A 26291-nucleotide genomic window follows, 5' to 3' on the forward strand; every position below is an offset into this window, starting at 1 on the left:
AACAGTATGTATGTAGTCTAATATTGAAAATAAATGTCATAATGATACTCTTTAGTAGTTAGTTTCGAACAGGCATAAAGGGAAGCCTCTAATTTAATTTTGGGATTGACAGCACGAGACCCTGCCCCCTTCTCCTTGACTGACTGCTGGAGAAGAGCAGTGGGCGGGTTCTTCACGGCGAAAGTCACAGGGGCGTTTTATGTGCGGCTGCTACGGTTCTGCTTGTTGCGGTGAATGTGTGATTGAGGTCCGTTAATTGTCCCCTCTCGGGGCCGGAGTTCTCGGTACCAAGGAGAAGCCGGAATAGGTAATATAATGTATCTATTCTGATCGCACATCTTTACTGTCACGATGTCTAGAACATAGATATAAAGCAGGTTCTATATCTATGGTCTAGTAATAGTCTATATAGCTTTCAATTGAAGTCGCTATTGTCCATCCATTATGTATCCATCTCAGCGCTATTCCATGGATCTCGAAGGAAGGGAGGGAGGAATCTGACAATCAGACAGACACTCCGGCTGGTTCACTCACCAGCCTAAATGGAGAAGGGTATTGCTGTCATCGAACCAATTATATGATCTATCTGAATCTGAATCTGCGTGTCGTCTTTCAGGGCAGTGCATAAAATGGGTGGCCAAATAATGCAATTTGAATAGATAGCCTTTGTTTGGTATATGCCGTTTTTTCTCCCCTTCAATAAGCCATTATGTTATTCAGCCTTCAACAATATATATTCTAGGCTAGGTTATATTGAAACGAAATATAAAGTGAAACATTGCATATTCAGGTTTGTTTGTTTTTTGCGAAGGTTGACAAGTTGATTATGCTATTGAAATTCATGGTAGGCGTAATGGATCTTTGGGATTGTGGTTTTATTAGTCTACTGACTACCTTATTAACGTGATCAACTGTTCCTGAGGGCAAGGAGATATCGCGTTTTCCTCTTGTCTGACATGCACGATTGTTGTAGACTATATGTTATAGTCCTGGTTTACCCCTTTATTTGGGTTGGCAATAGGACAGACGTCATCTTCTTTGTGCGTTAGTTATCGGATGCTGTGCCTTAGTCGCTGAGTCGCTGTAGGCCTTGTCTACTGCTGGTATCAATAGAAGGAGCAGAGAACAGCGAGCCTATGGATGAAATAACAATACAATAGCCTAGTGGCCTTGAGGCGCCGCGTAACACAACAAAGACAATAACACACAAACACACGCTGTTGCAATCCAGCAATTTTAAAAGTAAGATAAGATTTAAGTGCTCTTATAACTGCTGTATTATCCTGGCAGAAGGTTAAAAACAACGGGGGAGAGAGAGATAGTGAGGGAGAGAGAGAGAGGGAAAGAGAGAGATCTAACTTATAGGCTGCATTAGTCTTGCATGTCAAACTTATACACAGCAGTGGTTGGAAGACACTGCACACACCCACAAACTCGTACCCAAAAAGCATACACTGTGTGTGTACATGCGTGTGTTCGTGTGTGTGAGTTAAAATGATGTCAGAGCTTTGTTATGGAAACAGAGGAGCCTTATGTCTACATGAATAATGCATCTCCAGCTGCACACACACACGCACACACTCACATACAGACAGAAGCAGGTACTTAAAAGAAGGACAAGGGCACCAGCAGTCAAGGAGACAGAAGCAGGTTACATAGAGGCATGTAGTCATGGAAACAACAGTCATAAAGACAGGCAGAAACAGCAGTGGCACAGTCAGAAGGACAGGAACCATTGAGAATATAGCCAGCAGCAGATAGAAGTGTACAGAAATAGAAAGGACACATGGAGGAGAGAACACTCCATCTCTATCTACACAGCTCTGAATGTCAAGCTCTACTGAACATGCTCTGTAGCCATGGAGACAGGAGCAGACCCTCGCACAGACAGACAGAGGCTGCATCTTAACAGTCTAAAGTGGCTTCCTCTCCGTGTCATCTGCTTTGGTCTGAAATCACAGGATCTGTGAAAGCAATATGGTGGACGACTATTTAGTTCTTTTAGATTCATGCAGATGGAGGCAAGGAGATGAGAATAGAGGCTGGTAGTCAGGTGTTATTAGCTTGGCTCTGTTTCATGCTTAAATACGCTCCTTTGTGTCGATGTGTGTCCATGAGGTCCTCAGGGACAGGGCTAGAGTACTAGGGGAGGTGAGTCTAAATGGCTTTGAACGTGTGACACAGTGGAAATGACTGGTACACAATGCATTCGTTTTTAGGACGGCTCAGCATTGGGGATTTGTACGAGTGGTCGGCTGTGTTTCAGAGCTGCAAGAAGTTTTCCGTTAGCTCTGGCTCTCTCACGCTGCAGAACTGGCCAGAGTGCATCACACACACACACACACGTTTGTTTTACTATCCTTGTGGGGACCAAACAATTGACCCCCATTCAAAATCCTATTTTCCGTAACCGCTAACCCTAGCCCTTAACCTAACTCTAATCCTGAACCTAACCCTAACTCTAATCCTGAACCTAACCCTGATTGTAACCCTAAACCTGACCCCTATGCCTAAAATAGCCTTATTCCTTGTGGGGACCAGCGAAATGTCCCCACTTGACCAAATGTTTCTTGTTTTACTGTCCTTGTGAGGATGTCTGGTCCCCACAAGGATAGTAAAACCAAAACCAAAAACACATCACACACACACACACCACATACACACCACCTGCACAGTGATCAGTTGTCTTCCAGTCTTTTTTTCTTGTCCCTATCTCACTCTTTCTGTCTTCGTCTCTCATTTTCATTCTCTTTCTCTTTCTCTACTTTGTTTTTCCATTTTACCCTTTCTCTCTGTCAACCTTTTTCCCTTCTCCTGTTTTCTTTCTCCCCTCCCTCCCCTCTCCCTTTCATATTCTCTCTCTCTCTTGTTATCTATTTTTCTCACTCCTCTCTCTATCTCTCTATCCCTATTTCTCTTCATCGTTCTAGCCCTCTCCCTCTTTATCTCTCTCTCCTTCCTCTCAACCATACCCATGTCCTCTCTGCCTCAATCCCAGATAATTCCTTCTGTCTCAATCCCAGATAATTCCTTCTGTCTCAATCCCAGATAATTCCTTCTGTCTCAATCCCAGATAATTCCCTCTCTGTGAGACTGTAATATTGCAGCAGGCAAGAGTGAAAGAGAGATTACACTGAGCAGTGCTACAGTACACCATCTCTGCACACACTACACACACCTCGCACACTACACACACCTCACACAATATACACACTACACACACCTCACACAATATACACACTACACACACCTCACACACTATACACACTACACACACCTCACACAATATACACACTACACACACCTCACACACTATACACACTACACACACCTCACACAATATACACACACCTCACACAATATACACACTACACACACCTCACACAATATACACACTACACACACCTCACACACTATACACACTACACACACTATACACACTACACACACCTCACACAATATACACACACCTCACACACTACACACACTATACACACTACACACACCTCACACAATATACACACTACACACACCTCACACAATATACACACTACACACACCTCACACAATACACACTACACACACCTCACACAATATACACACTACACACACCTCACACAATATACACACTACACACACCTCACACACTATACACACTACACACACCTCACACAATATACACACTACACACACCTCACACAATATACACACACCTCACACAATATACATACTACACACACCTCACACAATATACACACTACACACACCTCACACACTATACACACTACACACACCTCACACAATATACACACTACACACACCTCACACAATATACACACACCTCACACACTATACACACTACACACACCTCACACACTATACACACTACACACACCTCACACAATATACACACTACACACACCTCACACACTATACACACTACACACACCTCACACACTATACACACTACACACACCTCACACACTATACACACTACACACACCTCACACAATATACACACTACACACACCTCACACACTATACACACTACACACACCTCACACAATATACACACTACACACACCTCACACAATATACACACTACACACACCTCACACACTATACACACACCTCACACACTATACACACTACACACACCTCACACAATATACACACTACACACACCTCACACACTATACACACACCTCACACACTATACACACTACACACACCTCACACACTATACACACTACACACAATGTACACACTACACACACGTTCATATAAACATGTGCACGTCACATATACACTCATACAATGCAAATATTTACCAAGTGATACAGTACTACACATGTATGCATAAGTACACACTCACATGCACACACGTGCAGAGACACACACTTTGTTTAATTTCCCAGCTTTTTAACTTCTGCTCTCTGACCTACAGAGTGATGTCTGGTTGGCCACTGGGGGGCGGCTGTCCTCTCTGTCACCAGCTCACCTTCTGAGGCTTATGGGATAGTACGCCCCCCTCCCAACCCCTTTGTAACCTCCCGACCTGTAACCCCAGTGACGACTGTGCCAAAGGCCGTGCCTGGCAATTGGAGCCCTGGTCCTGACATGGGCAGCCCCGGCTGTGAGGTGGGTTTTGATTTTGCAGTTTGTACCCTCCCAGCTGTGTGTATGAATTGTGTAATGCTGATCCTCTGATCTGCTATTAACCATTCTGATCCGCTAATTACCTTGTATACACAAAGAAAAGACAAGTTGGTAATTATACCGTAATAACATATAGATTACTTGGTTGTTTCTTTGGGATTCATTCAAACAAGCTTTTCTGTTCAACTATCATTGTCCTCAAACATCTCCCATATAAATCTCTTCTCCTTTATCCAGGTGTGTCCGGCAGGGCCTGTGGAGCCCGTGCTGGAGGCCTTGTGTCCAGAGTGTGGTCAGATCCACCGGGCCTGGGAGAACCACCTCTATAACTACCGCCTGGAGGTGGACGATGACCTGGTGTGCCACATCTGCCTGCAGCCCCTGGTCCAGCCCCTGGACACACCCTGCGGACACACCTTCTGTGCCCGGTGCCTCCGCAGCTTCCTCCAGGAGCGGGACTTCTGCCCGCTGGACCGGGAGCGCCTCCATCTGCAGGTGTGTAGGCGGAGCAGCATCCTGGTACACAAGCTGCTTGACAAGCTGTCTGTGTCCTGTCCCCTGGCCCCGGCCTGCAGCCTCAGCATGCCCCGCTGTGACCTGGAGGCTCACCTCAAACACAGGTAGAGTGGAGTCACACACACACAAACACGCAGTTACACACCTCACACACCGGTAGAGTGGAGTAACGCACACAAACACACACACGCAGTTACACACCTCACACACCGGTAGAGTGGAGTAACGCACACACACACACACACGCAGTTACACACCTCACACACCGGTAGAGTGGAGTAACGCACACACACACAAACACGCAGTTACACACCTCACACACCGGTAGAGTGGAGTAACGCACACAAACACACACACGCAGTTACACACCTCACACACCGGTAGAGTGGAGTAACGCACACACACACAAACACGCAGTTACACACCTCACACACCGGTAGAGTGGAGTAACGCACACAAACACACACACGCAGTTACACACCTCACACACCGGTAGAGTGGAGTAACGCACACAAACACACACACGCAGTTACACACCTCACACACCGGTAGAGTGGAGTAACGCACACACACACACACACGCAGTTACACACCTCACACACCGGTAGAGTGGAGTAACGCACACAAACACACACACGCAGTTACACACCTCACACACCGGTAGGGTGGAGTAACGCACACACACAAACACGCAGTTACACACCTCACACACCGGTAGGGTGGAGTAACGCACACAAACACACACACCGGTAGAGTGGAGTCACGCACACACACACACACACACACACACACACACACACACACACTTAAAAAGATGAGAGAGGCCTGTAATTTTCATCATAGGTACACTTCAACTATGACAGACAAAATGAGAAAAAAAATCCAGAAAATCACATTGTAGGATTTTTAATGAATTTATTTGCAAATTATGGTGGAAAATAAGTATTTGGTCACCTACAAACAAGCAAGATTTCTGGCTCTCACAGACCTGTAACTTCTTCTTTAAGAGGCTCCTCTGTCCTCCACTCGTTACAAGTAGTGATGAAGTCAATCTCTCCTCCACTTTGAGCCAGGAAAGATTGACATGCATATTATTAATATTTCTCTCTGTATACATCCAAGGGCCAGCCGTGCTGCCCTATTCTGAGTCAATTGCAATACCTAAGTCCCTCTTTGTGGCACCTGACCACACAACTGAACAGTAGTCCAGGTATGACAAAACTAGAACCTGTAGGACCTGTCTTGTTGATAGTGTTGTTCAGAAGGTAGAGCAGCACTTTATTATGGACCGACATCTTCCCACCTTATCTACTGTCGCATCAACAATGTTTTAACCATGATAGTTTACATTTGAAGGTTACTCCAAGAAGTTTAGTCACCTCAACTTGATCAATTTCCACATTATTTATTACAAGATTTAGTTGAGGTTTAGGGTATGATTTGTCCCAAATCCAATGTTTTTAGTTTTTTTATATTTAGGACTAACGTATTCCTTGCCATCCATTCAGAAACTAACTGCAGCTCTTTGTTAAGTGTTGCGGTCATTTCAGTCGCTGTAGTAGCTGACGTGTATAGTGGTGAGTCATCCGCATACATGGACACACTGGCTTTACTCAAAGGATTTGACATGACAACAAGAAAAGATTTGGATAAAGCTGGAGCATACTGCTTACTGAGCTAGTCCTGTGCTGTGTGAGCTTGTGGACTGATTCTGGACTAGAACAGAGGAATGCCAATGAAGAACTGACAAATATTCTTTTGCTGAATTCCACAGTGTGTAGCTGTCCCTAGAGAAACTACTCTCCATCGCTGTGTTGATGCGTGGTCATTAAGGTTATAGCTGCTAAACGGACGGTGGAAAAACTACCCAATTGTCCTACTTAAGTAAAAGTATAGATACTGTACCTTATTAGAAAATGAAGTGAAAGTCACCCAGTAAAATAGTGCTTGAGTAAAAGTCTAAAAGTATTTGGTTTTAAATATACTTAAGTATCAAAAGTAAAAGAATAAATCATTTCAAATCATTATATTAAGCAAACCAGATGGCACAATTTTTGTGTTTTTAAAATTTACGGATAGCCAGGGGCACACTCCAACACTCAGACTTAATTTACAAACAAAAGATTTGTGTTTAATGAGTTTGCCAGATCAGAGGCAGTAGAGATGACCAGGGATGTTCTATTGATAATTGTGTGAATTATATCATTGTCCTATCCTGCTAAGCATTCTAAATGTAATGAGTACTTTTGGAGTAAAAAGTACATTATTTTCTTAAGGAATGTAGTGAAGTAAAAGTAAAAGTTGCCGAAAATATAAATAGTAAAGTACAGATACCCCCAAAAACGACTTAAGTAGTACTTTAAAGTATTTTTTACTTAAGTACTTTACACCACTGTACACAGAACACCCACCCCTGCCCGGTACTGCCCTGCCCTGCACGGCTTTACCCTGCATGGCTCTACCCTGCACTGCCCTGCCCTGCACTTCTCTACCCTGCACTGCTTACCCTGCCCTGCACTGCTTACCCTGCCCTGCACTGCTCTGCCCTGCACTGCTCTGTCCTGCCCTGCACTGCTCTGCCCTGCCCTGCACTGCTCTGTCCTGCCCTGCTCTGCCCCGGATCTACCCTACACGGCTCTACCCTGCCCTGCACTTCTCTACTCTGGTCTACCCTGCTCTCGGCTCTGTCCTGCCCTGCTTTGCCCCGGATCTACCCTACACGGCTCTACCCTGCCCTGCACTTCTCTACTCTGGTCTACCCTGCTCTCGGCTCTGCCCTGCTCTATCCTACACGGCTCTACCCTGCCCTGCACTTCTCTACTCTGGTCTACCCTGCTCTCGGCTCTGTCCTGCCCTGCTCTGCCCCGGATCTACCCTACACGGCTCTACCCTGCCCTGCACTTCTCTACTCTGGTCTACCCTGCTCTCGGCTCTGCCCTGCTCTACCCTACACGGCTCTACCCTGCCCTGCACTTCTCTACTCTGGTCTACCCTGCTCTCGGCTCTGTCCTGCACTGCTCTGCCCCGGATCTACCCTACACGGCTCTACCCTGCCCTGCACTTCTCTACTCTGGTCTACCCTACTCTCGACTCTGTCCTGCCCTGCTCTGCCCTGCTCTACCCTACACGGCTCTACCCTGCCCTGCACTTCTCTACTCAATTATAATCAGTGTGATTGCCTCAATGAAGTTAGGAATGGATGAAGGAAGGATACCTTTTAAAGTTTTTAAACAAAGTGTAAGATGCTAGGTTGGAAAAATACAGGTTAAGACAACCTAATAATTCCATGTGGCAGCGTTAGAAAATAAACAAAATCATTGGATCAGCGCCATTGCTAATTCTACAGGATAAGCATTAAACACGTGACCAGCCATCTGGAAATCAAATAATACAGTGGTTGAAGATCATTTGAAAAACGTTTAAATTAATAGAATGACAGTAAAAAAGTTATGATGCTATCATGGTGCTATCATTCACTTCCAGACTGACAAGATGGTGTGGACAGACATGGTTGCCCTGTTCGTATCTCCTAGACAATTTGTCTTGTTGGGTATCACTGCACTGCTGGAGCTATGAACATAAGCATTTCACTAAACCCGTGATAACATCTGCAAAATACGTATATGCAACCAATCCAATTTTATTTGATTCGATTTTTGCGCACGGCGCTGAACATTTCTGCATGGAATTATTACATTGCCTTTGGTACCTTCAACCTACACTAGATATCCACCACACCTTCAACCTACACTAGATATCCACTACACCTTCAACCTACACTAGAAATCCACTACACCTTCTCCTCACTAGATATCCACTACACCTTCAACCTACACTAGATATCCACTACACCTTCAACCTACACTAGATATCCACTACACCTTCAACCTACACTAGATATCCACTACACCTTCAACCTACACTAGATGTCCACTACACCTTCAACCTACACTAGTAATCCACTACACCTTCAACCTACACTAGATATCCACTACACCTTCAACCTACACTAGATATCCACTACACCTTCAACCTACACTAGATATCCACTACACCTTCAACCTACACTAGATATCCACTACACCTTCAACCTACACTAGATATCCACTACACCTTCAACCTACACTAGATATCCACTACAGCTTCAACCTACACTAGATATCCACTACACCTTCAACCTACACTAGATATCCACTACACCTTCTCCTCACTAGATATCCACTACACCTTCTCCTCACTAGATATCCACTACACCTTATCCTCACTAGATATCCACTACACCTTCAACCTACACTAGATATCCACTACACCTTCAACCTACACTAGATATCCACTACATCTTCTCCTCACTAGATATCCACTACACCTTCTCCTCACTAGATATCCACTACACCTTCTCCTCACTAGATATCCACTACACCTTATCCTCACTAGATATCCACTACACCTTCAACCTACACTAGATATCCACTACACCTTCAACCTACACTAGATATCCACTACATCTTCTCCTCACTAGATATCCACTACACCTTCTCCTCACTAGATATCCACTACACCTTCTCCTCACTAGATATCCACTACACCTTCAACCTACACTAGATATCCACTACACCTTCAACCTACACTAGATATCCACTACACCTTCAACCTACACTAGATATCCACTACACCTTCAACCTACACAAGATATCCACTACACCTTCAACCTACACAAGATATCCACTACACCTTCAACCTACACTAGGTATCCACTACACCTTCAACCTACACTAGATATCCACTACACCTTCAACCTACACTAGATATCCACTACATCTTCAACCTACACAAGATATCCACTACACCTTCAACCTACACTAGGTATCCACTACACCTTCAACCTACACTAGATATCCACTACACCTTCAACCTACACTAGATATCCACTACATCTTCTCCTCACTAGATATCCACTACACCTTCTCCTCACTAGATATCCACTACACCTTCTCCTCACTAGATATCCACTACACCTTCAACCTACACTAGATATCCACTACACCTTCAACCTACACTAGATATCCACTACACCTTCAACCTACACAAGATATCCACTACACCTTCAACCTACACAAGATATCCACTACACCTTCAACCTACACTAGGTATCCACTACACCTTCAACCTACACTAGATATCCACTACACCTTCAACCTACACAAGATATCCACTACACCTTCAACCTACACTAGGTATCCACTACACCTTCAACCTACACTAGATATCCACTACACCTTCAACCTACACTAGATATCCACTACACCTTCAACCTACACTAGATATCCACTATACCTTCAACCTTCACTAGATATCCACTACACCTTCAACCTACACTAGATATCCACTACACCTTCAACCTACACAAGATATCCACTACACCTTCAACCTACACTAGATATCCACTATACCTTCAACCTTCACTAGATATCCACTACACCTTCAACCTACACTAGATATCCACTACACCTTCTCCTCACTAGATATCCACTACACCTTCAACCTACACTAGATATCCACTACAACTTCAACCTACACTAGATATCCACTACACCTTCAACCTCCACTAGATATCCACTACACCTTCTCCTCACTAGATATCCACTACACCTTCTCCTCACTAGATATCCACTACACCTTCAACCTACACTAGATATCCACTACACCTTCAACCTACACTAGATATCCACTACACCTTCTCCTCAACTAGATATCCACTACATCTTCTCCTCAACTAGATATCCACTACACCTTCAACCTACACTAGATATCCACTACACCTTCAAACTTCACTAGATATCCACTACATCTTCTCCTCACTAGATATCCACTACACCTTCAACCTACACTAGATATCCACTACACCTTCAACCTTCACTAGATATCCACTACACCTTCAACCTACACTAGATATCCACTACACCTTCAACCTACACTAGATATCCACTACACCTTCAACCTACACTAGATATCCACTACACCTTCAACCTACACTAGATATCCACTACACCTTCAACCTACACTAGATATCCACTACACCTTCAACCTACACTAGATATCCACTACACCTTCTCCTCACTAGATATCCACTACACCTTCTCCTCACTAGATATCCACTACACCTTATCCTCACTAGATATCCACTACACCTTCAACCTACACTAGATATCCACTACATCTTCAACCTACACTAGATATCCACTACATCTTCTCCTCACTAGATATCCACTACACCTTCTCCTCACTAGATATCCACTACACCTTCTCCTCACTAGATATCCACTACATCTTCTCCTCAACTAGATATCCACTACACCTTCAACCTACACTAGATATCCACTACACCTTCAACCTACACTAGATATCCACTACACCTTCAACCTACACAAGATATCCACTACACCTTCAACCTACACAAGATATCCACTACACCTTCAACCTACACTAGGTATCCACTACACCTTCAACCTACACTAGATATCCACTACACCTTCAACCTACACTAGATATCCACTACATCTTCTCCTCACTAGATATCCACTACACCTTCTCCTCACTAGATATCCACTACACCTTCTCCTCACTAGATATCCACTACACCTTCAACCTACACTAGATATCCACTACACCTTCAACCTACACTAGATATCCACTACACCTTCAACCTACACTAGATATCCACTACACCTTCAACCTACACTAGATATCCACTACACCTTCAACCTACACTAGATATCCACTATACCTTCAACCTTCACTAGATATCCACTACACCTTCAACCTACACTAGATATCCACTACACCTTCTCCTCACTAGATATCCACTACACCTTCAACCTACACTAGATATCCACTACAACTTCAACCTACACTAGATATCCACTACACCTTCAACCTCCACTAGATATCCACTACACCTTCTCCTCACTAGATATCCACTACACCTTCTCCTCACTAGATATCCACTACACCTTCAACCTACACTAGATATCCACTACACCTTCAACCTACACTAGATATCCACTACACCTTCTCCTCAACTAGATATCCACTACATCTTCTCCTCAACTAGATATCCACTACACCTTCAACCTACACTAGATATCCACTACACCTTCAAACTTCACTAGATATCCACTACATCTTCTCCTCACTAGATATCCACTACACCTTCAACCTACACGAGATATCCACTACACCTTCAACCTTCACTAGATATCCACTACACCTTCAACCTACACTAGATATCCACTACACCTTCAACCTACACTAGATATCCACTACACCTTCAACCTACACTAGATATCCACTACACCTTCAACCTACACTAGATATCCACTACATCTTCAACCTTTTACTAGATATCCACTACACCTTCAACCTACACTAGATATCCACTACACCTTCTCCTCACTAGATATCCACTACACCTTCTCCTCACTAGATATCCACTACACCTTATCCTCACTAGATATCCACTACAACTTCAACCTACACTAGATATCCACTACACCTTCAACCTCCACTAGATATCCACTACACCTTCTCCTCACTAGATATCCACTACACCTTCTCCTCACTAGATATCCACTACACCTTCAACCTACACTAGATATCCACTACACCTTCAACCTACACTAGATATCCACTACACCTTCTCCTCAACTAGATATCCACTACATCTTCTCCTCAACTAGATATCCACTACACCTTCAACCTACACTAGATATCCACTACACCTTCAAACTTCACTAGATATCCACTACATCTTCTCCTCACTAGATATCCACTACACCTTCAACCTACACGAGATATCCACTACACCTTCAACCTTCACTAGATATCCACTACACCTTCAACCTACACTAGATATCCACTACACCTTCAACCTACACTAGATATCCACTACACCTTCAACCTACACTAGATATCCACTACACCTTCAACCTACACTAGATATCCACTACATCTTCAACCTTTTACTAGATATCCACTACACCTTCAACCTACACTAGATATCCACTACACCTTCTCCTCACTAGATATCCACTACACCTTCTCCTCACTAGATATCCACTACACCTTATCCTCACTAGATATCCACTACACCTTCAACCTACACTAGATATCCACTACATCTTCAACCTACACTAGATATCCACTACATCTTCTCCTCACTAGATATCCACTACACCTTCTCCTCACTAGATATCCACTACACCTTCTCCTCACTAGATATCCACTACATCTTCTCCTCAACTAGATATCCACTACACCTTCAACCTACACTAGATATCCACTACACCTTCAACCTACACTAGATATCCACTACACCTTCAACCTACACAAGATATCCACTACACCTTCAACCTACACAAGATATCCACTACACCTTCAACCTACACTAGGTATCCACTACACCTTCAACCTACACTAGATATCCACTACACCTTCAACCTACACTAGATATCCACTACATCTTCTCCTCACTAGATATCCACTACACCTTCTCCTCACTAGATATCCACTACACCTTCTCCTCACTAGATATCCACTACACCTTCAACCTACACTAGATATCCACTACACCTTCAACCTACACTAGGTATCCACTACACCTTCAACCTACACTAGATATCCACTACACCTTCAACCTACACTAGATATCCACTACACCTTCAACCTACACTAGATATCCACTATACCTTCAACCTTCACTAGATATCCACTACACCTTCAACCTACACTAGATATCCACTACACCTTCAACCTACACAAGATATCCACTACACCTTCAACCTACACTAGATATCCACTATACCTTCAACCTTCACTAGATATCCACTACACCTTCAACCTACACTAGATATCCACTACACCTTCTCCTCACTAGATATCCACTACACCTTCAACCTACACTAGATATCCACTACAACTTCAACCTACACTAGATATCCACTACACCTTCAACCTCCACTAGATATCCACTACACCTTCTCCTCACTAGATATCCACTACACCTTCTCCTCACTAGATATCCACTACACCTTCAACCTACACTAGATATCCACTACACCTTCAACCTACACTAGATATCCACTACACCTTCTCCTCAACTAGATATCCACTACATCTTCTCCTCAACTAGATATCCACTACACCTTCAACCTACACTAGATATCCACTACACCTTCAAACTTCACTAGATATCCACTACATCTTCTCCTCACTAGATATCCACTACACCTTCAACCTACACTAGATATCCACTACACCTTCAACCTTCACTAGATATCCACTACACCTTCAACCTACACTAGATATCCACTACACCTTCTCCTCAACTAGATATCCACTACACCTTCAACCTACACTAGATATCCACTACACCTTCAACGTACACTAGATATCCACTACACCTTCAACCTACACTAGATATCCACTACACCTTCAACCTACACTAGATATCCACTACACCTTCAACCTACACTAGATATCCACTACACCTTCAACCTTCACTAGATATCCACTACATCTTCTCCTCAACTAGATATCCACTACACCTTCAACTTACACGAGATATCCACTACACCTTCAACCTACACTAGATATCCACTACACCTTCTCCTCACTAGATATCCACTACACCTTCAACCTACACTAGATATCCACTACACCTTCAACCTACACTAGATATCCACTACACCTTCTCCTCACTAGATATCCACTACATCTTCTCCTCAACTAGATATCCACTACACCTTCAACCTACACTAGATATCCACTACACCTTCAACCTACACTAGATATCCACTACACCTTCAACCTACACTAGATATCCACTACACATTCAACCTACACTAGATATCCACTACACCTTCAATGTACACTAGATATCCACTACACCTTCAACCTACACTAGATATCCACTACACCTTCTCCTCACTAGATATCCACTACACTTTCAACCTACACTAGATATCCACTATACCTTCAACCTACACTAGATATCCACTACACCTTCTCCTCACTAGATATCCACTACATCTTCTCCTCACTAGATATCCACTACACCTTCAACCTACACTAGATATCCACTACACATTCAACCTACACTAGATATCCACTACACCTTCAACCTACACTAGGTATCCACTACACTTTCAACCTACACTAGATATCCACTACACCTTCAACCTACACTAGATATCCACTACACCTTCAACCTTCACTAGATGTCCACTACACCTTCAACCTACACTAGATATCCACTACATCTTCAACCTACACTAGATGTCCACTACACCTTCTCCTCAGCATATGGACAAGTATACAGAATTGCTTCCCACTGGGCAACCAGTTGTGGCAGGTGAGCTATGTCTCTCTCCAAGTGGTCCCTAGATCTTTCTGAGGTGTCTGTGCAAGACTGGGCATTCTTTGCTCTGTTCTTAAAGCATCTATAGATTAAGGCCCAAGTCCATGTGGGTCATTCCCTATGCCCCAACCCTAAGACAGTAATGAAGCTAAGGATGGAATGAGATCATGAGAGACAGAATTGGGTGTCTGTCAGCTTGAACATTTAATATTGTGTCACTAAAGCCACCTTAAAGTCAGAGATTAGAACAGAAGACTGCCAGGGCACTTGGAACGTGAACTTGGTGGAATGTTCTGGAACTTGTCTGATGATCTGATCCTTTAGGACTAGCTGTGGTTCTTCCTGCATAGCTTAAATCATAGCAGCTATAGGATGGACTGGTCAATGCCAGTGGTGGAAAAACTATCATACTTAAGTAAAAGTAAAGATACCTTAATAGAAGATGACTCAAGTAAAACTCACCAGGTAAAATTATACTCGAGTATTCATCCTAATGTTTTTGTTTTTAAGCATTAAATGACCTGGTATGATAGTGCATTGATCAGTTATATCGTTTTTGCCCAAAGTCGACCCCCACATCCCTCTCTCTCTGTGTCAAGGTGTCCGGGGACGCAGTGTCAGCAGACCAGTTTAGAGGGACCACCATGTGATCCCGGGGAGGAGGGAGCCATGGTGACCAGCCCCTCCAGGTCCCCACGCTTCCTCCAGACAGAGACAGACCTGCAGGAGGAGAGCTCCTCCTCGGCCCCTGGTGTCACCTCCACCGCCGGAAGCAGCGTCCCCATGTGGACCGACGAGCCTGGATTGGACAACCCTGCCTTCGAGGAGAGCAATGAGGAGGACAGTGAGTAACTGTGTATGTTTGTTTGTGTGTGTGTGTGTGTGTGTGTGTGTGTGTGTGTGTGTGTGTGTGTGTGTGTGTGTGTGTGTGTGTGTGTGTGTGTGTGTGTGTGTGTGTGTGTAACCTCTCTTTCTGTGTGTAGGTGTGGTAGGGTTGGAGTGTGTGGTGCCCAGGGTAAAGCGACCCCTCAGTAACCCGTGCATCCACCTCCTCCGCACCGCCAGCTCTGCCTCCTCTGAGTGGGACTGCCCAGAGTCACCGCCCCTCTCTGCAGAAGAGGGTATGACATCACTTCCTCCATCTGACTTCCTGTCTCTAACCTTCCAATGTAATCATGTCGAATCTAAACATTCAAGAATATACTGTAAGAGATTGATGTGCTTCCATGTCCCTGTGTATCTCCCAGGTAGTGTGAAGCTGCCGTCCCTTCCAGAGGGTGAGATCACCACCATCGAGGTCCACCGCTCCAACCCCTATGTAGAACTGGGCATCAGCATCGTCGGGGGCAACGAGACACCTCTCATCAACGTGGTGATCCAGGAAGTGTACCGTGACGGGGTCATTGCTCGAGATGGCAGGCTTCTGGCCGGGGACCAGATACTACAGGTGAGGACCATGGATCCATCCTCACCTTTTCTCCTCTAACATTCCTCCAAAGCCAAGCTCCCTCCTTCTCATATGTCTCGCTCTTTTTCTCCCTCTCTGCAGGTCAACAGTGTAGACATCAGCAATGTGGCCCATAACTTTGCTCGCTCCACGTTGGCACACCCCTGTGCCACACTGCAGCTCACTGTCCTAAGGGAGCGCCGCTGTGTCTCTCGCCCACCCCCCTCCACCACCCCCTCGGTGCCCCACGCCCCCTGTTCCACCCCAGAGGGTACTCCGTCCAGCCCTGCCAGCCTGAGGATCACCCTGCAGAAGCGGGACTCGTCGGAGCAGCTGGGCATCAAGCTGGTGCGGAGGACTGATGAGGTGGGGGTGTTTGTGTTAGACCTGCTGGACGGTGGCCTGGCTGCCAAGGACGGGAGGCTGTGTAGTAACGACCGCGTGCTGGCGGTCAACGAGCAGGACCTACGCCATGGCACGCCTGAACAGGCTGCTCAGATCATACAGGTAAGACTGCTAGGGGATAAACAGTGTTTCTGACCATCCTCTTGTGGATGGCTAACCCTACTCCCTTTTCCTGTCAACTACAGGCCAGCGGCGAAAGAGTCTATCTGCTGATTGGCCGTCCCAGCAAGCCTACCCTTCCCCCTCCATCAAGTTCCGCCGCCAACAGAGATCTGTACTGCCATGACCACTTCCTCCCCAACCACTACCACCATCACCACAGCTTCTCCCCCAACCCCAGCACCGTGCCCACCTGCGCCCACCTGGCCCGCTCCAGCACCCACAAAGTGAGTACATACCTGAGGGAGTGTGTGTGTCTGACTGTGTTTGTTCATATGTATCTGTTTATGCTGGAGGCCTCCCAATGTGTATTATACATTGTAGGACCTCTCAGTGTGTGTGTGTGTGTGTGTGTGTGTGTATACAGTTGAAGTCAGAAGTTTACATACACCTTAGCCAAATACATTTAAACTCAGTTTTTCACAATTCCTGGCATTTAATCCTAGTAAAAATTCCCTGTTTTAGGTCAGTTAGGATCACCACTTTATTTTAAGAATGTGAAATGTCAGAATAATAGTAGAGAGAGTTATTTATTTCAGCTTTTATTTCTTTCATCACATTCCCAGTGGGTCAGAAGTTTACATACACTCAATTAGTATTTGGTAGCATTGCCTTTAAATTGTTTACCTTGGGTCAAACATTTCAGGTAGCATTCCACAAGCTTCCCACAATAAGTTCGGTGAATTTTGGCCCATTCCTCCTGACAGGGCTGGTGACAGAGGTCAAACGTTTTCTGTAAGTCTTCACAAGGTTTTCACACACTGTTGCTGGTATTTTGGCCCATTCCTCCATGCAGATCTCCTCTAGAGCAGTGATGTTTTGGGGCTGTTGCTGGGCAACACGGACTTTCAACTCCCTCCAAAGATTTTCTATGGGGTTGAGATCTGGAGACTGGCTAGGCCACTCCAGGACCTTGAAATGCTTCTTACGAAGCCACTCCTTCGTTGCCCGGGCGGTGTGTTTGAGACCATTGTCATGCTGAAAGACCCAGCCACGTTTCATCTTCAATGCCTTTGCTGATGGAAGGAGGTTTTCACTCAAAATCTCACGATACATGGCCCGTTCATTCTTTCATTCTTTCCTTTACATGGATCAGTCGTCCTGGTCCCTTTGCAGAAAAATAGCCCCAAAGCATAATATTTCTACCCCCATGCTTCACAGTAGGTATGGTGTTCTTTGGATGCAACTCAGCATTCTTTGTCCTCCAAACACGACGAATAGAGTTTTTAACCCAAAAAATATTTTTGGGTTTCACCTGACCATATGATATTCTCCCAATCTTCTTCTGGATCATCCAAATGCTCTCTAGCAAACTTCAGACGGGCCTGGACATGTACTGGCTTAAGCAGGGGGACACGTCTGGCACTGCAGGATTTGAGTCCCTGGCGGCGTAGTGTGTTACTGATGGTAGGCTTTGTTACTTTGGTCCCAGCTCTCTGCAGGTCATTCACTAGGTCCCCCCGTGTGGTTCTAGGATTTTTGCTCACCGTTCTTGTGATCATTTTGACCCCATGGGGTGAGATCTTGCGTGGAGCCCCAGATCGAGGGAGATTATCAGTGGTCTTGTATGTCTTCCATTTCCTAATAATTGCTCCCACAGTTGATTTCTTCAAACCAAGCTGCTTACCTATTGCAGATTCAGTCTTCCCAGCCTGGTGCAGGTCTACAATTTTGTTTCTGGTGTCCTTTGACAGCTCTTTGGTCTTGGCCATAGTGGAGTTTGGAGTGTCTGTTTGAGGTTGTGGACAGGTGTCTTTTATACTGATAACAAGTTCAAACAGGTGCCATTAATACAGGTAACGAGTGGAGGACAGAGGAGCCTCTTAAAGAACAAGTTACAGGTCTGTGAGAGCCAGAAATCTTGCTTGTTTGTAGGTGACCAAATACTTATTTTCCACCATAATTTGCAAATAAATTCATTAAAAATCCTACAATGTGATTTTCTGGATTTCTTTTCTCATTTTGTCTGTCATAGTTGAAGTGTACCTATGATGAAAATTACAGGCCTCTCTCATCTTTTTAAGTGGGAGAACTTGCACAATTGGTGGCTGACTAAATACTTTTTGCCCCACTGTATATATATATATATATATATATATATATATATATATATATATATATGAATGTGTGTGTGTGTGTAGGACCTGTCCCAGTGTGTGACCTGTAAGGAAAAACACATCACTGTGAAGAAGGAGCCTCATGAGTCTCTGGGTATGACCGTGGCCGGGGGGCGGGGCAGCAAGAGCGGCGAGCTGCCCATCTTTGTGACCAGCGTCCAACCACATGGCTGCCTGTCACGGGTTGGACGAATCAAACAAGGTGAGCTGTGGGCTACATCACAGCCTGTTAGATTGTCGAGGCCAAGTTCCTATTTGGTTTGGCTCATTATCTGCCACAGCTACATTCTCAGGGGTCAGTGTTGGAATGGTCTCTCTCAGGACTCTTTGTCCTTAAGTAACAATGTATTTCTCTATGTCCCTCTCGCTCCTTCTATCTCTCCCTCTTTCTCTCTTTCTCTGCACTCTTTCGGTTCTTCACTCTGCCTCACCAACTCCTGTTTTCCCTGTCTCTGTTTTCCTCTCTCTCTCATTCTCTCTCTGTCCCCTCCTCTCCTGCAGGTGACATCCTCCTCAGTATCAACGACCAGGACCTGACCTACCTGAGCCACAGCGAGGCGGTGGGCACCCTGAAGGCCAGTGCGGCGTCACCCTCCGTCCAGCTGAGGACGCTGGAGGTCAGCATGGTGGAGGAGCCGGACCAGGACCAGAGCCCCGAGAACCAGCTGCTGCCCACACACCACCACACACACGACTCGGACTACGACTCCTCCTGGTCCCCCTCCTGGGTCCTGTGGCTCGGCCTGCCCAGGTAAACAGGAGATATAGAAGACATACCTCGTTGGGTTGGACTCACCTGGGGTGGTCGGGATGTTGGGAGTTTGTGTGTGAAAATATTGCTTTGATTTATTTTGTGTTTTCATATTAGTGTAGGTGAAGCAGAGGAGACAAGGAAAGGAAGCAAGTTGACTAGTGAGATTCACCCCATGATTCACCTGAAGTAATCTGTGGAGAATGTGTAGCCGGAGCATTTGTGTTGATCTTGATTCGAGTGTGTTCTGTGTTGGGATGTAAATGTCACACAAATCATGTATTATGTGTGTGTGTGTTGATGTGTGTGTGTTGATGTGTGTGTGTTGACGTGTCTGTGTGTTGACATGTGTGTGTGTTGACATGTGTGTGTTGTCCTGAACGGTGCTGTAAACATCAACAGCTGTGGATTATCAACTGAGGGGCATGTGGTGACATCCCCAATGTCTCTCCCCCATTCATCCTTCTGAGACTGGTACAGAGAGGACAGCCTCAAACTCACCCCTCCCTTTATCTATCGCTCTCTCCTTTTGTTCTGCTCTGTCTCTCTTCCCTCTCTGAATCTCCCTTCCTCCAACTCTCTTTTCCTCCCCACCTTGGTCTTTCTCCTTTCACCCGTTCTCTTGCCCTACTTCCCTCTCTCTCTAAACCTGGCCCCTCCATCTCTCTAAATTTGGCCCCGCCCTCTCTCTAATCCTGCCCCCCCCTCCCTCTCTCTCTAAACCTGGCCCCTGCCTCTCTCACTAAACCTGCCCTCCCCCCTCCCTCTCTCACTTAACCTGGCCCCCCCCTCCCTCTCTCACTTAACCTGATCCCCCCTCCCTCTCTCTCTAAACCTGGCCCCCCCTCCCTCTCTCTCTAAACCTGGCCCCTCCCTCCCTCCCTCTCTCTCTAAACCTGCCCCCCCCCTCCCTCCCTCTCTAAACCTGCCCCCCCCTCCCTCTCTCTCTAAACCTGGCCCCTCCCTCCCTCTCTCTCTAAACCTGCCCCCCCCCCCCCCCTCTCTCTCTAAACCTGGCCCCCCCTCCCTCTCTAAACCTGCCCCCCTCCCTCTCTAAACCTGCCCCCCCCCCACCTCCCTCCCTCTCTAAACCTGGCCCTCTCCCTCTCTAAACCTGGCCCCTCCCTCTCCCTCATTAAACCCGGCCACTCCCTCACCCTCACTAAACCTGGCCCCTCCCTCTGCCTCTCAACATGGCCCCTCCCTCTCAACATGGCCCTTCCTCTCAACATGGCCCCTCCCTCTCTCTCTAAACCTGCCCCCCCCCCTCCCTCTCTCTCTAAACCTGGCCCTCCCTCTCTCTCTAAACCTGCCCCCCCTCCCTCTCTCTCTAAACCTGCCCCCCCCCCTCTAAACCTGGCCCCTCCCTCTCTCTTTAAACCTGGCCCCCTCCTCCCTCTCTCTCTAAACCTGCCCCCCTCTCTCTAAACCTGCCCCCCCCTCCCTCTCTCCCTAAACCTGGCCCCCCCTCCCTCTCTCACTAAACCTGCCCCCCCCCCTCCCTCTCTCTCTCTCTCACTAAACCTGCCCCCCCCTCCCTCTCTCACTAAACCTGCCCCCCCTCCCTCTCTCTCTAAACCTGTCCCCCCCCCCTCTCTCTCTAAACCTGGCCCCCCCCCCTCTCTCTAAACCTGCCCCCCCTCCCTCTCTCTCTAAACCTGCCCCCCCTCTCTCTCTAAACCTGGCCCCTACCTCCCTCTCTCTCTAAACCTGGCCCCCCCTCCCTCCCTCTCTAAACCTGGCCCCCCCTCTCTCTCTAAACCTGCCCCCCCTCCCTCTAAACCTGCCCCCTCCCTCCCACCCTCCCTCTCTCTCTAAACCTGCCCCCCCCCTCCCTCCCTCTCTAAACCTGGCCCCTCCCTCTCCCTCACTAAACCTGGCCCCTCCCTCTCAACCTGGCCCCTCCCTCTCAACCTGGCCCCTCCCTCTCCTCCTTCTAAACCTGGCCCCTCCCTCTCCCTCTAAACCTGGCTCCTCCCTCTCCCTAAACCTGGCCCCTCCCTCTCCCTCTAAGCCTGGCTCCTCCCGTCTCTCTCCCCCTTCTTCTGTCTCCCTCACTAAAACACTGATTCATTCTTTCCATCCATTTATCTCAGCTTCCTTCACAGTAGCCATGAGATTGTTCTGCGTAGAAGTCACCCTGGGAGCTGGGGCTTCAGCATCGTTGGGGGATACGAGGAAAACCATAGCAACCAGGCATTCTTCATCAAGACCATTGTCCTTGGAACACCTGCATACTATGATGGCCGCCTCAAGTAAGCCATCATTCATGTTGTTGGCTTGTGAGCATAAAGACACATTTCCATTCTTTGTAAGTTAATAGGCAATAAAGTATACACACACATACACACACACACACACACACACACATACATACATACATACATACATACATACATACATACATACATACATACATACATACATACATACATACAGAGTATATAAAACATTAAGGGCACCTGCTCTTTCCATGACAGACTTACCAGGTGAAAGCTATGATCCCCTATTGTCACTTGTTAAATCCACTTCAATCACTGTAGATGAAGGGGAGGAGACAGGTTAAATAAGGATTTTTAAGCCTTAAGACAATTGAGACATTGAATGGCACACATACACAATCCGAGGGTGAACGGGAAAGACAAAATATTTAAGTGCCTTTGAATGGGGTATGGTAGTAGGTGCTAGGCACATCTGTTTGTGTCAAGAGCTACAACGCTGCTGGGTTTTTCAGGCTCAACAGTTTCCCGTGTGTATCAAGAATGGTCCACCATCCAAAGCACATCCCGCCAACTTGACACAATTGTGGGAAACATGGGCCAGCATCCCTGTGAAATGCTTGACACTTTGTAGAATCCATTCCCCTTGAGGGGAATTGAGGCTGTTCTGAGGGTAAAGGATGAGGTGTTCTTAATGATGTTTTCCTCTGTGTCCCCTCTGTTCCCTAGGTGTGGGGACATGATAGTGGCGGTTAACGGGCTGTCTACGGCTGGGATGAGCCACTCAGCCCTGGTACCCATGCTGAAGGAGCAGCGTAGCAGAGTGGCTCTCACCGTGGTCTCCTGGCCTGGCAGCCTGGCATAGAACCGGGTCAAACTGCACTGGAGCCAAACGTCACTGGACTGCGTCATGCCATGCTGAAATTACTCTAGACTGTATCTAACCAGGGCCAAATCATGCTAGACTGCATCGAAACCCAGCTATGGTGCCAAATCATGCCATACTGAAATTGCTCTGGATCGGACCTACTGTAACCTGGGACAAATCACATGGACTTCATCAAACCAGGCTAGAGTGAACCTGGCCCTCCTAGGCAAAATCCCTTGATACTAGGCTGGACTGTGCCAGCCCCACACCACACTGCACTGCACTCACACATACTGATGTGTTCATACAGATGTAGGATCTTCATTTGATATACCCTGTTGCAGAACTATCCTGCAATGCAGGACATTTCAAACTTGTAGTGTATGAGGTTTAAAAAGGCTTCGGAAGTTTGTAATGTCCACTTTAAAATTTCAGACTTAATTTTTCCTTACGAAAAATGTATCAAAACGCTACAAAAATGTCCATTCTTTAAACATTTCCTGCTGTAGCAAACTGTCTGAAATGAAGAACCTATATCTGTATGGTCATGTTACCGGTCTTCACTCCCACACAGAGAGAGTGGGACTGTCTGTTAAAGGACAGTATATCGTCTCTGTTTCTCTTCACTGGACTCCAGTAGTAGATACCAGGGGCATATTCACGTGGCCGCAACGTTACAGAACGTTTCAGATAGAAATTCCCTGCATAGAAAAGGATTCTCTGGGCCCGGGTGGCGCAGTGGTCTAGGGCACTGCATCGCAGTGCTAGCTGCGCCACCAGAGTCTCTGGGTTCGCGCCCAGGCTCTGTCGCAGCCGGCCGCGACCGGGAGGTCCGTGGGGCGACGCACAATTGGCATAGCGTCGTCCGGGTTAGGGAGGGTTTGGCCGGTAGGGATATCCTTGTCTCATCGCGCTCCAGCGACTCCTGTGGCGGGCCGGGCGCAGTGCGCGCTAACCAAGGGGGCCAGGTACACGGTGTTTCCTCCAACACATTGGTGCGGCTGGCTTCCGGGTTGGAGGCGCGCTGTGTTAAAGAAGCAGTGCGGCTTGGTTGGGTTGTGCTTCGGAGGACGCATGGCTTTCGACTTTCGTCTCTCCCGAGCCCGTACGGGAGTTGTAGCGATGAGACAAGATAGTAATTACTAGCGATTGGATACCACGAAAATTGGGGAGAAAATGGGATAACATTTTAAAATTAAAATAAAAAAAATAAAAAAAGAAGAGGATTCTCTGCCATGTAGAATAATGAAATAGATCAGCTTTAGACCATGTATGTCTGTCATTATAAAACGCTTCTAGGATTATGTTCAGGAGGAGAAATCATTTTGAAACAAGTTCAGGTAACACCTGTTTCCAATTCTTTTTTTAAATTCACCCAGTCGCTCCTACTGAATACAACCCAACTGAATAAACCCAGGCCTTACCAAATACCTGCCATGCCCTGAAGGCCCGACCCGCCCCCCTGGACACAGCCTTAGGCCTCATCACCGTGACGACCCAGCCGTCAGCTTGCTGGGGTTTTATACATGTGTGAATGTGTGTTCTGCGGTTTAATAAAGACTTCCCACAGAGCGCATACGAGTCAGTTCTCTTACCTAGAAGTCCATCCACTGTGCTTGTGTGTGTCTGCCACCTCTGCCTGGCCCCACACCTTCATAGTGAAAGAGGAAAACATGTCTTTGGCACGCTAGTTTACTGGAGTCAGTTCAGTACCTGGATGCATTTATATTTTAGCAGATGCAACTTACAGGAGCAATTTGGGTTAAGAGCCTTGCTCAGGGGCACAAACCGATTTTAAGTAGTTGGTTCGGGGTTTCAAACCAGCAACCTTTCAGTTACTGGCCTAACACTCTTAACCACTAGGCTCCCTGCCGTGTGTGTTCAGTCAGTTCCGTTGGTGTCTTGTGAGCACTGAGAAGAGCATGCGAGCGTTGATATATTTAGAGCACACAGACTCTTGGCTATTTTAAGTGCCATTTCTTCTTCAACCAGATCACCCCTCCCCTGGATGAAAGGAACAAACGATATGAAAGTGCCATTATTGGAGGCACTTAGCAAATGCCCATCAACCGAATATTATTGCTAAACATGTTGCATGGTGCATTACACAACCATTAACGTCAGACACAAATCCAGACCTGCAGTAATGAGGATTTATTTGATACATAACTGAAAGCGCAAAGTATAGGTTCCCCTTCCACAGGTTTCAGAACACCCCCGTGGTTCTGACGGACCAGTCCATGTCAGAGCATGGGTGTTACATGGTGTAGGAGCTAGTGTTACGGAGTTGGGCAGCCAGTCTGCTTGTCTCAGACCGTGTGGACACAGTCCCCGACTCCAACTGAGTCTGATGGGACGACTTAAGACTTGTCTTTATTTGCTCTGATCTTAACTTTTTTTTGCACATAATGTTTGCCATCATTTCCCATGACTGAAAAGAGAGACATCAGAACAGCTATCACTAATAGAGGTGGCGATTGGCATCGTTCCCAGACCAGGCCCTAATCCCCAACACTCATAGAAGGGGAATACTGCGCTATAGAGGCCGGCGTGAGAGCACCCTGGTAAGACTATGTCGGCGAATTAATAAAAATCGCCACTACCCTCTTACCTAATGTGCAATCGCTGGAAAATAAACTGGATGAGCTTCGTTTGAGACTATCCTATCAACGGGACATTAAAAATTAATATACTATGGTTCTCGGAGTCATGAATGAACAAGGACATGAATAATAG

At 46.2% G+C, this 26291-nt stretch overlaps 1 protein-coding gene across 2 annotated transcripts; it reads left to right on the forward strand.

Moving 5' to 3' along the window:
* Positions 1-166: 166 nt before the first annotated feature.
* lnx2a (ligand of numb-protein X 2a) lies at positions 167-25129 on the forward strand. Of its 2 annotated transcripts, XM_055881928.1 has the most exons (12): positions 167-307; positions 4448-4641; positions 4897-5279; positions 16189-16433; positions 16573-16710; positions 16837-17036; positions 17139-17543; positions 17627-17827; positions 19742-19919; positions 20219-20468; positions 22565-22723; positions 23417-25129. In XM_055881928.1, the coding sequence occupies exons 2-12, from the start codon at positions 4621-4623 to the stop codon at positions 23550-23552; spliced, it is 2316 nt and encodes a 771-aa protein (XP_055737903.1). In that variant the 5' UTR covers positions 167-307; positions 4448-4620; the 3' UTR covers positions 23553-25129. The 2 variants fall into 2 exon arrangements, with proteins under 2 accessions (XP_055737903.1, XP_055737905.1); XM_055881930.1 differs by lacking the exons at positions 167-307; positions 4448-4641 and having other exon boundaries at positions 4913-5154.
* Positions 25130-26291: the final 1162 nt, after the last annotated feature.

The sequence above is a fragment of the Salvelinus fontinalis genome, chromosome 25 (assembly GCF_029448725.1).
Source record: "Salvelinus fontinalis isolate EN_2023a chromosome 25, ASM2944872v1, whole genome shotgun sequence".
Taxonomy (NCBI): domain Eukaryota; kingdom Metazoa; phylum Chordata; class Actinopteri; order Salmoniformes; family Salmonidae; genus Salvelinus; species Salvelinus fontinalis.